General features: G+C 37.7%; 1 protein-coding gene across 4 annotated transcripts in view; it reads right to left on the bottom strand.

Annotated features, from left to right (window-relative positions):
• GLCCI1 (glucocorticoid induced 1) overlaps nt 1–18,590 on the bottom strand; it is a 57,917-nt gene that overhangs the window by 26,441 nt on the left and 12,886 nt on the right. For all 4 annotated transcript variants that reach the window (XM_075746118.1, XM_075746117.1, XM_075746120.1 and 1 more), the window contains exons 2-3: nt 11,154–11,305; nt 1,693–1,779 (exon numbers count right to left, since the gene is read on the bottom strand). In XM_075746118.1, coding sequence (XP_075602233.1) covers nt 1,693–1,779; nt 11,154–11,305 — 239 coding nt within the window. The remainder of the gene's footprint in view (nt 1–1,692; nt 1,780–11,153; nt 11,306–18,590) is intronic.

The following is an 18,590-nucleotide window of genomic DNA, read 5'->3' on the forward strand; positions in this document are numbered from 1 at the left end:
TTTGAGAAGCTGGAAAAAGGAAAACAGAGAAAGGGAAATAACTATAAGCTGGAGAAGACAAGGGCAGGTTTTGGGGTGAACAACCATTGCAAAATTTGGATAGAAACAATTCCTTTCCACATACCCCATTTTTTCCATTACTGCGTTCTATCAGAACGGAACCATGAAACCCATCAGCCACGTTTCTCATCTTTCTCTTGTGGTCAGTCCATAAAGAGGATGGCAACCTAGCACAATGGATCACTGTTATCAAATGACAGAGCCTTGCTTACATGCTGAAGGTTTCACTATCACTGACAGCCACAGCCCTGTGGTGAAGAAAAGCTGCTTGTTGCAGAACTTGATAGGAAGTGGCCAGAAAATGAAGGATAGTCTCTCAGTAAGAGCAAGCAAGCATTATCCTGGAAGTACAGATGCTATTCCTGCCTCTGCGACAATTCCTTTGCCCTGGTAGGTAATCTTTAAGTTAAAACTTTTCAGAAACAAAACTCCTTCTGCACTAATTTCTGGGCACTGAATCCGTGATTTTGAGTGCATTCTAGCAGCTGCAGATGAAGTCACTCAGGCAGCTGCACTAACAAATCAGCTATGGTGGGTTTCATAACAGGTACTCAATGAGATGGGACTAGACAATCCTCTTTGGGTTGACGTCTCTTTGGCTCAGGTCCTCATCTTTACAATGAGGCTATTGCCACGACTGGAATGAAAAATTATTCCATGTTTGTCAAATCTGATTTTAAAATTCAGGTAAACTTGTATGTCTCCTTTTGACAACTATTATTACCATCAATGGCTGTCCAGAAGAGGACTATATATTGCCAGTAACATCATCTCCTCAGACAACCTATACATTTCTTCTCCTTTTTTAACATCTTATTAAACAGGGAGTCAGGAGAGAAGATGCAAAGAGCCCAGAGAATCAGGGGAAAAGTCCTACCCCAGGACAGCATGCTGTGAGACTCATCTCTTAAAAAGAAAGGTGTAGCTCTTGAAGAGAGGCTGCACCCTTACTGACAGGGGCATGACTGCAGAGACAGGAGAGAGCTAGAGTTACATGAACTCTGGACAAAATGGAGTTTACTGGGACAAAAACTGAAATACTGTCATTTCAGCTGAGCTGGAGATCATTTTACTGTATCTACTTTCTCACGATGCAGATCCACTTCACTTTTGGTCGGTTCCTTCTAGTTGCATTTGTAATCTACAGCAAAATACCTATGATTAAAGAGCATGTCAAGTAATCATACCATTACTGTATCAACACTTACCCTCCCTTTTTGATTTGTGATGTCCTCTCTATCTCCACTCTTAAACTTGAATGAAATTTCTAAACAAGAATATGCTAACATACTGATTTTTTTTTTTTTTTCCTCTGTCAGGAGAGCAGCATTAAAGAGCAGAAAGCTAGCTAAGGTAATGCTGAACAGAAAAATTAGTAAGCAACAACAAGCAGGTTCCTCAGCACTCACTCTGGCCACTCCTTCACAGCCAACACTGTGTAGTAGGGAGGGAGGAAATCTAAGAGGCATAAAATAACAACCACTCTCGAAACAACTCTATGTTGGAGGTAAAATCTGTTTCAAAAGCAACAGAGGGGAGGGAAAGGGTGCAGCTTCCTGGACTCCAGATAGGGATTAAAAATGCCTTGGGCATATCACAACTTGCAAGGCTCCACTGTGCAAATCTTCTCACCTCTTTTAGTTGATCAGCACTTCCCCATGATGCTGAGCGCTGATGTGATCTCTTTTCTGCTCCTTCTTCAGCCCAACAGCTAGGTGTCTAGTTGGGAGAAAACAGAAAAAAAAAAAGAAAATACACTGTACTGAATTCTCCAGGTAAGAAAAACTTTTGGCAGACATTATTGCTTTACTCCTTCTGCAGTGTCAGAGTTCAGACATTATACATGAAGAAAAAATTTCAGAATCTGATCTGCAGCAGTAATAGTGTCAACACATTCAAAAACAATATAGAAAACTAAGGCTTTGTAAACTTACATTTACAAAGGATGAGGACAATGCACATTACTGAAGAAGGAATCAGAGGCCTGATAATCACAAAAAACCTTACCTGGCTACTCCCATTTGCATTTTGGCATCCATATCTAGTTTTCACTCAGTAGACAGTTTAAAAACCCACAAGATTAAAAAAAATATACACACACTCAGAGACCAAAAGCCAGGATTCACTTCTCCCATCTGTCTTCCTTAATCACTGGGCCACTTAATTCCTTCTTGCTAACTCTGACTTGATACAGGGTTTGATACACCTTTTATCATTTTTGGCAGTGACCTACATGAGCAGAACAGCAAAGAGCAGGCGTCTTCCAGCCTTGTCTGCCAGCCCAGAAGTGTGGGGACTGTCCTTGGATGTAGGAGATATAAAGTTAAACCCCAAAGATTGAGAAGGCTCTGGAAGCCAGATCTACAAACTCCCGTGCTTATTCACCACAAGACTATTATGAAAATTGACGGTATCCACCAGCATTTCTGAACAAGAGTCACCAGCTGCCAGAGGAGCAATGGGGACATCCAAAATCCAGGGAGTTTGGGGTACAAACCATACAAAACTCAGGCTATAGGCACATGTATAAATTTCTGAAAAGGAAAAAAAAAAGGTTTTTTTTCAACAATTCCTACTAGTATTAGCTGATTCTTTCACAATAAGGCCCCAAGAAACAAAACCATGCCACTGAAAACGATGAGAATTTGGCAGTGAGGTTTTTCAGGGAGGGGACCACTGCTGATACTTCTCCAAGGGCGACAGGACCCCTGCCCAGCAGGAGAGGCAGGATCTGGGATCCACCTCCCTGCGGGACTCTCATGCATGGAAACCCTGTTCCTCCACACCTTTCCTTACTATGGCTTCCTCTGTAGGGTCTAGAAACTTCTGTAGTACCCACACACACAGCAGACACTGTTCTGCTCAGGAAGGCCGGGCATTGCCTTGGAGAACACCACAAAAGCAACGTCAGTAGCTCTTCACCCTCGCTGTCCCACGAAGGGAGGTGGAAGAAGCCCTCTGGGGCCAGGCCACTCAAGCCAAGCATGCCAGGCCAGGCAACATTAAGCACCAAACTGTATACCTTCACAACCACTGCACTGCCAGAGTATTATATAGCCTACAGCCCCGCACCTAACTCACAAGTGCTAATATTTAAAGTGCTAAGTCACTTTGTGTGCACAAGTGTATGTATCCCGCTTGAATTTCTGCCAGCCCTGCACTTTCCATGTTTTTGGTGGGGTTTTTCTTCTCTGTTATTTTTACGCCACCAGAAATACTTCCACCAAAGGCCCAGCAAGCTGTGTGGGCGATTAGAAAGCAAAATGGAAAAAATCAGTAACAAAGTTTTTGCTGCATGTTCCCAGGAAAGAAAAAAAAAAACAAGTCTTTATAAAAGTTAGGGTTCTGTGTATTTATTATATGACTCTCTGTGTGGGTCTGGGGAAGAGGAAGCCAGAAGATAACGTGGCTATGAAAAAAATAAACTATCAAGAGTGAAGAGTTAAAACACCTATTTAAAACTATGAGGGAAGCATGGGAGTCCTCAGGCAGGCAATCCATAACTCTCGCCACCCAAAGCACAGCCTCTGCCACACGCATGCTACTACCTGTGGGTGCATTTGTTCACTCGACATTTTAGCAGAGCCATGTTCTAAATAATTACTTGTTCTTGTAGATTGGGTACTTGCCACCTCCCTGAAATTTGTGTGGAAAACACGGTATTGCTTTGAGTTGTTTTTTTTTTAAACACTAAAGTGGCTTGCAGACTTTTAAAGAACTACAGAAAGTGGGGGGTTCTTTTCCAAAATCATGGGCTTTCACAATCCATTACAATTTACTGTCCAATTTAAATTACTCTTTTCTTAAAGTATTTTACTATATCCCACGTACAGCTGGAATCATATCCTCATACAAAACCAGAAAAACATCAACGCAAAGGAAAGTCTTTGAAAATTTCTCTTCCAAAGAGCGTATTCTGAATACCACACTGCTCTATGGTTTGGGGAACTCCAGGACAAAGCAGACACAGGCATTTCAGGTGCTTAAATATTTTCCTGTAGTGCATGAGGGTGTACCAGGGGCCACTACGAGCTCATAGCCTTTCAACTAACAGCTTAATAAATAGAACAGAAAAAGACATCAAGTTTTTAAAGAGCCAAAGTGAGTTTCTCAACAAAGAAAACTAAACTGTTAAAAAACAAAACAATGTTGAAAGCAAGAGATTGCCTATATTTTTTAATAAGCACAGATATTGATCCAGATAGCAAGAACAAAAACAAACTAATAGCAACACTTCGAAGAACTTCAACCAACAACACTGGTGACTGTTAGTAGAGAGAGGTGGGAATCCTTATATTGCAACTAATTTAATCAGAAATCCAAAATAACAAATGTAAGACATCAATTCTCTTAATACTAAATGTTTTACTTTCTCAAATATGTTTTGACACTCTCTTCCACTCAAATACTATCTCCCTTGAGACAAGGATTACACAGTTGCTTTCAATCTCTGGTAAACTGAGTCAAGTACAACCTTTCAAAACACACATACAAGTATGAGTATACAAGGGGCAGACTATTTGTGTCACTTAATTTTATTTGCAGTATTAGATTACAAATACTAGATGATGTTCCTAGCACAGTACGGAAGCCAGGCAATGTTATATTAATGTGCTATTCATATTCAGATGGAAAAAAGAAAAAAGGTTAAAAAAATAACACAACATAAGCAGTTACTAGAATATTATAGCAAGCCAGTCTTCTTCAAACCCCAGAAATTGCTGCTGGAGGGTAACACACTGCTGTTTTAGTTGTTGCTAAGCAGTGTTTACAATTAAGTGAAAGACTTTTCAGCTTCCCAGGCCCTGCCAGTGAGGAGGCATGAACCTTCTGCAGGAGGTGCACAAGAAAATGGGAGGTGACACAGCCAGGACAGCTGACCCAAACTGGCTAAAGGGATATTCCATACCATATAACATCAAGCTCAGTATATAATCTGGGGGGAGTTGGGCATGTGGGGGGGAGGGGTGGGGAGTGTGATGACCGCTGCTTGGCATCGGTCAGCAGGTGGTGAGCAATTGCATTGTGCATAATTATTTTGTATATTCTTTTATCACTATTATTATTTTTCTCTTCCTTTGCTGTCTTATTAAACTGTCTTTATCTCAACCCACAAATTTTATTTCATTTTCTGATTCTCTCCTCCACCCTACTAGGGGGGGAAGTGTATGAGCAGCTGCGTTGTGTTTAGCTGCCTGCTGGGTTAAACCACGACAAATATATTATAACCCACATTATGTGAAGATAAATTTTGGTTTTGTAACCAAAAATCCTTATATCAAACAAAAGCTTTTTTTTTAAAAAAAAAACACACACAAAAAACAAAGAACCCCACATTTGTTACATTCAAACGGAAATTCTGCTTTTGTAAGTTTAGCTCGTGTATGAGCACCTCATATGTCACTTGAATGTTGTCATTTACATCACAAATAAGATAAGGGCGCACAGCACCCTTGATATTCCACATTTCACGAAAACTGCTTACTCATCTTTATTTACAACTTCTACAAAACAGGCTTATTCATGGAAGCCTTCATTTGAAGCTGCAAGTGTACTTCCCATGTGTTAAAGTTATTAAAAAAAAGTTAATGAAAGTAAAGAAGTAGCTTAAAATTGTATTCAAAGAAAAATTTCTGAGTAACAATAAATGAAACCAAAGTTGCTGCACCTCAAGTCAGAAACACAGTAAGAAAGGTCATAGGCACTATCTATGAAACTGCTAACATTTCAGAGCTGAAACAAATTTACAGCATCACCTAAGTATGAGCTGAACTTCATGAAACTGAAGGATTATTCCTGCAAGCCTATATTCAGAAATTAAGATTTAAAACATTTTAGGAGGAGAACTTTAAAAACATTGAGTAACGCGTGCTGCGGCTTGAAAAGTAAGATCACTGATATTTCAAAATGTGAAGGCTCATGGTCCCAGTTTCAGCTGACACAATGCTTGAAGCGTGTGCATGGGGCAGGACATACTGAGAACACCACATCTGGTTGCTCTCTTTAGTCTTAATGTAAATCACAATTCCCATTGTTCTAACTCACCCAACCTTGCAGAGATTAGCATTTCTTCCAATGCATTTGGTAATTCTGCCTAGCTTTTCCACCCATGTCAGTGATATACACCTACATTCTTGCCACTTCATTTAGATGAGAATGACTGTATGGAGTACCAACCTACCTATACCTAAAATAAGACTGAATTATTCTAAATATCTCACATTTTATTGCCAGCCCTTCGCTCTAATTACTATATCTAGCCTGCGTTCCAGATTAACTACACTGGGGGATGGATGCAAAGATTAAGAACACAAGTCTAGGTTTAACAGGGGAAGCAATAATGTTTTCGAAGAACTTCCACATTCAAAAGAAAAACAACAGCACTAGAAGATAAAAGTCTGATGAGTCTTCAGATCTTTCTACAGCATTCAAAGGCTGTCTAGAAATTTTACAGAAAGAAATGGCCTAAAGAGATAGAAATTAATTTGACTATAGGTGATTACACCTCTTAAACATTAGACAGGTTAAAAAAAGTTTGAATGATAAATTCATAATTATGCGACACATATCTCTTCCTCCTTGTCCCTTCCCCCAAAGTATGTCATTAAAATATCCCATGAAAGCAATGATAACTAATACACCAATAAAAAAAGCTTCATGTAATTGAGCCTCCTGGTTTATGATGTAATTTTTAAGCCACAAAATTTCTACCCAATAGAAAACAAAACATTATTCAGGTGACTAATGAGAGGTAACTCCATTAAAGCCTTGACCCACACACAAGAACAAAAACATATTTTAGCCACCAAGCATTCCAGTTTAATAACTCTGCATTATTCCTTAAATTACAGAGAAGTAAAAATTCTGAAAGGCATTTTGCAAACTTCATTTCCGTTTCTGTAATACATAATTGCCATATACAATGAAAAAGGCATATCCAGGCATATTTGAATCCAGTTTAAGAAGTCAATTAGGGGGTCAGTGGGTGCAGGGAATCACTGAATCATATTCCACTTGATCATTTATTCTTTTCTTTACATTATTTAGATCTAGAAAGATTACATAGATGAACTTTAACTGCTAATATGTTTGTTATGACATCAACATCATATATTTAGCCCTGATCTCTCTTTTTTTAAAAAATTTTATAAAAGTCTTTTAAATAATTTAGCTATTGCCAAATAATTATATTTATAAACTATGATGATTATCCAAATGTTTCTGAAGATTCTGAGGTTAGGCATAACCATTTCAACATTGAATTATTCCTTACACTAGGAAGGAGGAAATACTTACATATATAGCATGAAGAAGTAGTATATAAAATTGCTCCATCAGTGCTCCCAACAGAGATGGAAAAAATGGGGAAGGAAGCTATACTGAGTTTTAAATGGCCTTAATGAAAAGTTCACATTTTACTAAAAAGAGGAGGAAAGTAGGACAATGGAGGAACTTGGGAAGGGGATCACAAAGTATATCAACACGTATAAATTCCTATAACAGTAAGTTTCTCTGCATTTCTGAAATACTTAAAACACTACTAAATAAAATGGTGTACCTCTGATTATCCAAAACTTGCTGCTCCTTAAAGATCAGCTAGCTGTATGCATATGCATACATACAGACACAAGCATAAATGCATGGAGAATTCTTCGAAATCTGGAATTGTGTAAATGTCACAATGCATAGTGTCATAGTATATTTTTCCAAAAGCAAACATAACCTCACTTCTCTTCAGTGTTTTCAGTCAAAACACTGGAGGTGGGTAACAGAGACATAGAAATATGAACTACACTTACTATTGTCCAAGATGCAACAGAAACTAAACCAAACAAAATTCTGTTTCTTCTATTTAAATAATATTATTGAATCATTTTTTTTAAATCCTGATTTAATTTTAGAGGAAAAAAGAAACATTTTATTCATGCGCACTGTACAGGTTCAAAGAACTTAAATGGGAAACAAAAGACTTGGAATAAAACTCATTAAAGGTTCATCTGATCACAGTGAAGATTAGAATATGCCTTTTTTTTTTTAAATACAAGAATTCTAAGAAACTTAGAACAGCCGTAATCACCACCTTCATAAAATTGCACAAAATTTGGATTTTAAATTAATGTTTAATTAGGGACAAAATGTACCCTTGAAAGAGAAATAATTATTCCACCTACGATGTAAGTTATACTGACAGTATTGTTCATGAGTTTAGAAGTAAAACAAGAGATGATTTATTCTCCAACGGAACATGCTCATGCAAAAAAAATGGTGTATTGATTTTCATTGCCTTGTTTTTATTTTTTTTTGTCTGTTACCATCTTCTACTCTGCTAAATTACCAAGTGTTATTATTTTTAGCTACTGTAAACCATATGAATTCCCATGAGCTAAACTGTTACTTGGCCAACAAACATGAAGTAGTGGAAGTACTTGTGCTGGTACTCAGGCAAAGAGCAAGGTTTTAATTTAATTTAACTTAATTTGCTATGCATGCATCCTATCAGTGACTTGGAGCTCATCCTTAGTTCTTGAAATTAGATATACTTCAAACTACACAGATCTCAAACAACAAACCCCACATAACCAAAACATAACTCAAGTAATTATTCCGTGATCCAGTTCATGTATAGGCCTCCCTAGTGAACATTTCCTTTTAAAAAAACCCTGGAATTTGCTGTGACAATCACTATGCTTGTTACATTTTACTTATGTAACATCATACAGTTCTGAGTAGTCACGACACATGTTTTTCAACTCAACTTAAACATGGCTAAACGCTTGACTTTTGAATAATTTGAAAAGACAGCTAATATAACTCTGTCTTAGAAGACATCCACGCAAATCCAAACCATGAAAGTTCCCTGCCCTTATCCCTTTGAAATAATACTTCACCTTGTAACGACAACAGTACTGCCTCTCCTCTCTGTTATATTTGATTATGCTGAAAAGGTAAAGCTTCAGTTTTATTTTTTTTTCCTCCCTGAGCTTTGTTTCTGAAGGAGGCAAAGGGTGGCAGCCAACAGGTCAAATAACCTAAACACTTACTTGAGCTCACTAGGAAGCTCGGATTTTACTGCCAAATGCTTGGAGCTCAGATATTTATAGAAAAAGTTTGTTTCTCTTTTCTGTAACTAGTGAAAAGGTTTGTTTGTGCATGTTTAAATATCTTAAGTTTTCTATTCATAAGGATATTTGCAATGTTTGGATATATATTTTATGAGAGGGGATAAGAAATAGAGTAACTACAAAGTATGCTACTGTAAAATCTCTTGAATGGAAATTTTGGGTTCAAAACAGAAAGACTTAAGGCACAGCCTTGAAAAAGACAGGCACCTTGGAATTAATTCCAAGATTAAGAGCTTTTTAGGTAGATCTTTCATGACAGTAAAGATGACTGCTTGTTCTTTTTTGCTAAAACTGGTTGGCTGGTTTCAAAATGAATGAGTAGGACATGAAGACAGAATTTTCTTAAAGGCTGACACCACAGTTACTAAGTTTCCTTGAACAATTTTAATCCTCACATTCCCAAATTCATTAAATAGGATTTCTGGATCATACAGACAGATCTTTTTTTCTCTTCTAAGCATTCTATCCTTATCCTTCCCCCATCAGAGGGCTTCCTGTGTTGTGTTACAGTAGATTTTTAAGAGATGTGGAAAATTATTTATACATTCTAACATGTCCTGAGAAATTCAGTAGTACACGAAAGACTAAAACCTAGAATCAATTTAAAGAGCTGCTGCAGTTGCTCTAAGCAATGGTGACAGACTGGGTGAGAAGTATGTTGCAAGTCAGTGGAAACTAACCAAAACCTATACACCTACAAGTGAAGTTATGACAGAAAAATTCTTGATATTTTAAAGCTATCATACACATTGTAACAACATAAGCTTCTATTAAAAACAATTCTTAATGGCACAAGAGAGTTATAAGATAGGATGACAGAAGTATCATTTTTCTTTGCAGGACATCCATGATAACAATGGGCCAGAATCATGGCACAAGAGACAGAAAATAGATTTAACAGCCATCCCTACATGGCCTGTAGATTGAAAATATAACCAAAGATAGACCAATTTTTCTAGTTGTCAATTTAGCTTAGACCACAAACTCACATGACTTACTCCATACCCTAACAACACTACGGAAAAAAAACAAGAATGCAACTTCTTTACTAATAATTTGGGGTTTTTTAGAATTACATATTTTTTACGTGTTTGATAGTGATCATCTTTGTGGGCAATGAGCTCCAGTGTGAGGAGGTATCATGTAAAAAATTATGTTCAGCTTTCTAGCCAAAGAGCACTGGAGCACGATGAATGCCACAGCAGCCAACCTGCCAGCTAAGGATAGAGCTGAGGAGGATCCAAGGGTATCAGGCCATAAATAATCTCAGTAGCCTTCCCTTTGTAGCCGGTGGTAAGGCTCTCATTCTGCTGCCTGGCTTCAAGAGGCAACTCTTCCACAGAGCATTTTTGTTTCTCTTTCTTGCTACTAAGCAGCAGAGGGGACATCTCCAGACCATACTGCATGCTCACTCCCAGCTTCTCCTCTTCTTGATTTCTCCTCCAGTGACAAACTGATCAATTCTTGTTAACAATAACCTCTCTCCTCCTCCTCTGCCCCACACACACAAATAAATTTATTGAGACCTACAGATTTATTATCACAATTTAGTAAAATCTTTAGTTTGTCAGCCATTACTATTACGGAATCTTTTTTTTTTTTTTTTAAATAACACTCAGCACAATTTTGCATATAGCAGCTTCAAAATAAACTAGATACAAGACTGAGATTGAAATCTGCTTATTTAGCCTCAACAGATCTTCCCACATACAGAAAATTATTTTTAACAACTGTTTTCTAAAAGCATAAAAATATTATCCATCGCATACCATGTTACTGAATTGATACTGATTAAAAAAACCACTACTGTACCCTACTTTTAGGGCTTCATATTTATCATAGAATTAAGTGAACCCACATTTCTTCAGAATTAAGTTGAGCTAAGATTCCAGAGCAGATGATAAAAGTATTATCAGGAGGAAGACATCAATTACATAAAACATCTCCGTTGCCTTGTTTTACAGCTTTTACCTGAGTAGATTTATCTTTCATACATGAAGGGTAGTGTACGTGGGGATCACGTGGCCACTGTCCTGTGAGGTAAGGTCCTGTTATTGTGTCCAAAGAAGAAGTCCGCCTTATGGTACCAGAAGTTCTGATTTGCTGGGATTTTGGCCTGTCCACTGTAGAAAACCAGAACAAAATTGACAGGAAAAAAAAGTCAGGCTAAATTTGATGTGAAATGTTATAAAGCTAGCTATGACATACAACGGCAAGAATGCATCAGAAACCTTTGTCTAATTGCCAAGCTGAAAAGAATGCCATCACATCAAAGCAAATAACATCAGACAAGGGAGAAAAAAAAATACAAAAGGGACAGTTACAAAAAAACAACAACGCTTAAACTGTTCATATCTGCAAAGAACCAGGCTACTTATGGAATATATTTTCATCAACAAAAACATCAAACAAATTTAAATACAGTGATGATGCAACTCAGGAAAGCCACACATACAGAAAGTGAAATAGAAAATATAACATAGTATCAGTATTGGGTTACTTTTGTTTGTGGTTTTTTTAAGTCAGCTTGCTTAGCTTTCTAAACACTGGAAGAACACAAATCATGTCAAAGTTTATGATTCTTTGAAGATGCATATCCAATTTCTTCCTCCCATGTACGTCATTCCATATTATTTACAAGATCCCAATACAGGCCTTAGCAAGCCAAAAGCGTGTGACTGTATTTCCCTCTGACACAGCCCAGGTCAAGGCAGCTGCCATGTTTGCCTTCACTCATCACAGTGCCTGCAATCTTTGACTCCTCCCTGTACTTCTCTCCCCATGCACCCAGATCACGGAACACTTTTTCCTGCATTTCATTTGGAAAGCAGAGAGTAAGGTGATTCATGACATTGTTCTTTCCCACATCAGAGTTTTACAGCACGCTCTCGGGATCATCTTGCTTTGTCCTTTAGGCAAAATTACTTCATATATTCGTTTTCTAGACTTTACATAAGCCAACCTAAGCCCCACATTACAGCTACTATCTTGCTCACCCCTACTCAAAGAAGTTTGCAAGTGAGATTACTTTCAAGTTAGTGACACGCTACGCACTGATCCCACCCACCCAAACCCCAGTCACTGCTCAGAACTTGAGAGCAGACCTGCTAGCACGCTTCTGAGACCAAACACGGGCACTGACCTCCACGTGCATTCTCTTTGTATTATCAGCTAGAATTGCTGGATCTCAAAAGGCAGAGTCCATCATCAGTGGTTTATACAGCATTCAGCACAATGATTAAGGTATAGCTTGCACGAATACAGCATGCTCATAGTATATGAACATGATAATGTTAGACTATTTTAGATAAATGTACAGCTGCTGAAACACTTTATTAACAATTAATTTTAGGTGAAGAGTTCTAAATAACACTGTGAATTGGAAGCATAATAGTATGTCATACTGCCTTTGTATAATATAGTTGTTTTGATTGCAATGTTATCTTTCCAAAACCAAATCCCTACAATTTCAAGGAGGAATTTCAACCGTCATTGGATACCAGTTGTGACAAATTTGCATTTTAAGAGAGACTTTTGAACTAGTAAAAGTAAGAAAGGCTGAAATCCAAAATAAAGGTGAAAATTTTTAAACATGAAACCAGTATTTACATTAGTGCTGAAACACGAAAGTACCTAAAGGGTGAATACCTACACAGCATTCTTCCAACCTTCACTGCCATGCTATGCCACTACACTACTTTCCCAGGTAGCCAGAGTTTTGAAAATTCCTCCAAAAGTTCTGTTCATTAGAAATACATTACATGCAAAAATCTATCAGGAATTTGTTGAATACGTAAATAGTTAAGTATTTTCTAAAAAAAACTTTTAAAACAAGTTTGAGACCATACAGAGCCAAACTGGCAAGACAACATCTGAAGATGGGGAAATAAGAAAAAAAAAAAAAAAGAAAAAAACACAAGAAAACACAAGTCCAAAACACACAAATAAAATATATACCACCAGAGAATGATCTAAACTTCATGTCTTGTTCTACACCCAGAGGAAAGACAACAGCAATCCCAGTATTAATACCTCACATAATTGCACTACAATGCCACGGGCACAAACACCAACAAAAGTTACTACATTTATATTTTCCCACGGTAATCTTGGAAGCGGACTGCAGGACACTGTCAAACCTTGAAGCTAGGAGAAGGAAAGTTCAAGACACAGTCTCCTAAGTCCCTACTACTCTTCATTGTTTTTTTGAATCACAGGAAACCAACCAAGGACACCACTTCTCAACTGCATAAACCAATGCAAGTTAGCAGTAATGTAATGTCAACCCTATTCCATTGCTGTCTGTACTTCTCCTATCTACTTTGAGATGGCATGTGCAGATGTATGAACCCACCTAGTAAAGTTAAACATAAAGAAAACTAAAACCTACTCAAAAAAAAGTCATAAACACACAGTTTTCCCCCATTACAGGCAGGGTGGCACAAGGGGCAGAAACAACCACAGGAGAGCCAGGAGGAACAGGGCTGCAGCAGTACGGAGGTCTGTTCAATAACAGTTTCAGCTCTCACCCTTTCATGATATATATCCTTAGACCATAAAAAAATAAAGGAGAAGGGATCTGCAAGCATGAAATTTGAAGGAACTTCTACAAATTAGCATTTGACAAACTGTCTTGTACAGTAATGAACTTAAAGATGACTGGATGCCATGGAGAGCAGAGCTGAACTAGACCACAACAGTGGTGGCTCAGATCAGCTTAAACTGTTAAATTGTTTTCTAAACATTAGAACTGCTCTCCAGGATTTATTTCTTAATTTTGTTTTTCTCATCTCATTATAAGTCTGGTTTCTTGCTCCTCTAGGAGCTACTACAGAACTTTCACTTCTCCCCAAACGTTCATTACCAATAGGATTTTGATGCTCCTGTCATGCCTATACTTCTCCAGTCCCAATCACTTTGGATGGATGGAAACATCATGCTCTGGTTTTCTCATAGAAGAAAGGAGGAAAAAAAAAAAAAAAAAAAAAGAGTGTGCAGCAAGTGCCATCTGATATCTGAATGGCTTCCAACAGCTCCTGAAGTTAGCTAACAGACTTCAGCATTCAGAAAAGCTTCATCAATACTCAGAAATTTAAAAAATTACAGAATTATTTTACCCAAGTTTCAGACTATACCACATCTGATGTTATTTGAGTGTATGAGTGGATTTTACTGCAGTGGTAAGTCAGAACAGTTCTGTTCGCTTTTGCAGTGATGTGTGACATACCTCACAAAGAACTCAGCTCTACCTCCAGAGCAAGTAAACTTCGGAACATAGCACTGAAGAAGCATAAAATTACTTGAAAAAGTTAGCTAGAAATTACAAAAGCAAGATGTATGATCATCGGAAAGGAAAATACCTCATGTGTTATTTAAAATATGCCACCAAGTGTTAATGGTATGTATTACGGGGCTATTGCTACACATTTCTAGTTATAAATGATTTTACATAAAATAGCAGAAGAGCCCACCTGAATACTACAGCTGGTGAAATTCAGCATGATCCTACCTCCCAGCAGGAATCAACTAAAATAAACTGCATGAAATCATGAAATTATGGTTCTGCATGCTGCATTGAGAGCCAAAAGAATTCTAGTTATACCACCTAGACTGACTGAAAAAAGGTTTCCATTTCTCTGCCAGCAAAATGTAATTTAGTAAGAGACTAGCACATGACAGCTCTTTTGAAAAGGACATAGGGCTCAAATAAAACCATCTGCTACAGCTCTAAAATGAAGAGATTGCCTCCCCATCCAACATAGTGGCAACTACCTGCACATAATCTCAAAACCATGTTCGCAGTCCATTTTAGCTTAAATAACGCTTTCTGCCATGCGTGCAAGGAGGAAAATCACCTGCAGCAGAACAGCAAGATTGACAGCTAGCATTGCTACCATTATAAAAACCACTTCAGCTAAATCCACCAGAGCTCATCTGTCAGCATCTTTTCTTCCCATTTCTCTTTGAGCAGTTAGCAGATGCAGTTCAAATTCGGCCAAAACTTCTCCACTCACATCCTTGCATGGATATATCCAGCTTAAAGAGATTAAAATTACTCTAAGAACTCCTCAGATGACACAGATTCCTCTCAAGTTGAGTGAAAAACATGAAATTAAAATAAAATTAATTCTTCCCTAAAACTAGAAGTACTGTCATCTCATTATTGATGTCAGCTGTGACATTCTCCTGCCAAAAGTCTAGACAACATTCTTGCAGTATTATCTTTTTCCCTTGAAAGTTCATCTATAACTTGAACTATTTACACAAGACAGCTAAGTCATGACACCATGAAATATTCTGTACTAAATTCCACAATAAAGTTTCATGAGATGTTGTCTCTCTTCAGTTCAGTTGTTAACACTCCGCAGAACCTTCTGGTTCACCTTCAGAGCTACTAGTGAAATGAGTCCCAAGCTTAGGGCTCATCTGTTCCTAAAGAATTTCAGATTTCAGTTAGGAAATTAATACTAACTTCAAAGAATTTTCTCCAAAAATACTACAGATTCTTGGAAGGACTCACTCTGATGGATATCCTAGTCTGCTTAAGACTCTTCAAGAGCCCCAAAGTCAGAGTTCAAGTAGTCTGGCTCAAAGGAGATGCAGAGACTAGATATCACATTATGAAGGAGTATCAGATATTTCTAGGACATCTAGAGATGACAACAAATTTACAACAATCTACAAAACCAATGATTCAGAAGCACCTGTGTGAATGCCTCTTAAATAATGAAGTATGTGGGAACGCAGCATGGGAAATCATAAACTAGAAATGGAAAGCAGAACATTAAGCAATGGTGACCCACAGCAACTACTAAGAATGATGGCCCAACACTGAGGTCATGGTTACCCCAGCAGTGGCTGCTGGTGACTGCCACACACATGTCTGGTCAAAAGTCTTTCTGTTGGCCTTTCTGTTACACCTTCTACAAGCATGAAAAGGGATACTGCTGCTCTTGCTTGCTTTGGACCATGATTCCCTGAGTACTACAAAAATAGACTTTCAGATACAAGAGAAGAAACATTCTCTGAAGAGTCTGGTCAAGGGGGTTTTTGCCTGTTTGTTTAAGCAAGTACATAGTGATACTCTACTGATTCCTGAATGTACATTTTATTGGTCTTTCCTGCTCTGATTACATAGGTAGATAGACAAACCAGTGCATGTTTATTTGCACAATTTGTCTCTATGACATTGCAAGGAAAAAGATCGAATAATGAGGATTTAGAGGCCACTCAAAAAAAAAAAAATCAATCTTCATTCTCAAGAAGGCTTTTCTCTTGTAACTGGAGCCAAAATCTCTCAAGAAAAGGATTAACGAGGGATTTGGGGTCCCTAGAAGTTTTACTCCACAGGATAGATCTATTGGCTCAAAAGACATTTCCCAGTTGCCAGTGAGTGACAGACTTGTTTCTGACCCAATCTGCAAAATGGCTGAATGACTGCATTAACGGTTCAGAGTGGTGCAGAACAACAAAGAACATACTGTTTGCCACATACTGTTCATACAAAACAACAAAAAAATAGGATTTTAAATAGCAATTTAAAACACACAACACCCTAATATGTAATTGAATGGAAAAAGTAGGAAGTTATTGCAGTCTCCCTTCTATAATTTCAAATTAAACAGTTTAATCTCTTTAATAGCTGAAAATAAAGCAAAATACTAGCTTTTTCAAACATTGAAAAAACAGTACAGTGGTTTGCTACCAAAAGGATATTTCTAAGAGGACCTAACAAGAGATGGTCATTTTAAGTTACCTTCTAATATATTTCTAAAAATACTCTAAATTCAGCTCTGTAAAACATCTGTATTATGTGCACCACATTGGTTTTGATTCAATTGTATCAACTTCAGAAATTATTCTCAAGTTTCTTGTTTTAGAAGTTGAGACAGTGGATGACTAAAAGTGAAGGGAGATGACATTCTGAAGTAACTAGTCTGAACAGACTGACATAAGCCATTCTAATTTCTTCTCATAATCCAGAACATTGAACCGACCAAAATAAAGGTGCAGAACAGCACCATAATCTAACCAAGGCTCCAACAACCAAACTGAATAAGCAGAAAGTAGTCCATTTCTTGAGATTTGAGATCTTTTCAGAGATCCAGGTCCATGAATGACATGCTTTCTACAGCCAAGATTCTTCAGAAAGAGGAATTTAAAAAAAAAAGGGGGGGGGGGGGGGGGGGGGGGGAGGGGGGAAGACCAGTCTTCCACATAGGTCATTTTACAGTTTGGCAGTCAGGGCACATTCCATTTTGTACCTGACGGAACTTCCGAGAATTCAAACTGAACTGCATGAAACAGCAAGTCCTATACTGGGTAAACAAAACAAACCCAGTTTGCTCTTTCAAAGGAAAACCGTAAACAAAGACCCACAGTAAGGGTTTTGGGAATCAACCGTATTGAGTTATCTTTTACAGCCATGACTAAGCCACCTAGAAAGGGAAGAGTCTGATAAGACTTCTGATAAGTCACTGAATTCAACAGGTAGATCACAGCATTTCCTTCCATCGAGAAGGTTTCATACGTGACGTATGGCTCTATTCACAAAACTGCACAGGAAGGCACAGTGCTCGGAGCTAGGCTATAGATACCCAGAGGAAGAGGGACAGGTGGATGAATCCGTAGGCATATGGATTTCATTGGACCTACAGCTGACTCTCAAAATCTTGGTTGCCTATACATATATGTTGAAACATGGTCTCTGCCTCATGTCCCTATTCCACACAACTACAGGTCAAGTAAAACGTGACTATGCGTATATTTCAGAAGTCAGATTTTGTTCATAGCAAAACTCCCCTGTTTAAAATCAATGTTATCCTTAGAGATCAAGTACATAAAGAACACTCTAATCTCAGTAAGAAAAGTAAATAAACTATAAGGAAGAAAGTTTCAGCCCTCTAAAGCTAAGTTCTTCTTCTAACAAAGATCACTGCTGGCCTGTATAGGACCTGTATACAAATGACTAAGCATTTAATATCACAAAAGCCTGCTTTGTTCAACAGATGTAACCTACACACTCGCACTCTAACAGGACACCAGGTAGATAAAACACTAATTCCAAACCTTGTGGATTTTTATATATTGTTTCATATTTTTATAATATATTTTTGTCAGGTTATCTCTTCAAACTTAAACACTACACAAATATCTAAACTTAGTGTCATTTATAAAGTATATCAAAAATGTTCCTACTTCAAAAAAGTTAAAACAAAATTGATCGGAGCTCAGCAGCTGGGAAAAAGAGCCCATTGAAACAACCAAGCAACCATTAACTGTTGTGTACTTCTGCAGGTACAGAGAATTTTCTTCATTTTAGTCCATTAATTTAGATCTCTTGAATGATAAATTTATCCAATATTGAGAAATGAACTGGGAACCAAAAGCAGCACTGTTTTTTTTTTT

The sequence above is a fragment of the Balearica regulorum genome, chromosome 2, assembly GCF_011004875.1.
Source record: "Balearica regulorum gibbericeps isolate bBalReg1 chromosome 2, bBalReg1.pri, whole genome shotgun sequence".
NCBI lineage: Eukaryota > Metazoa > Chordata > Aves > Gruiformes > Gruidae > Balearica > Balearica regulorum.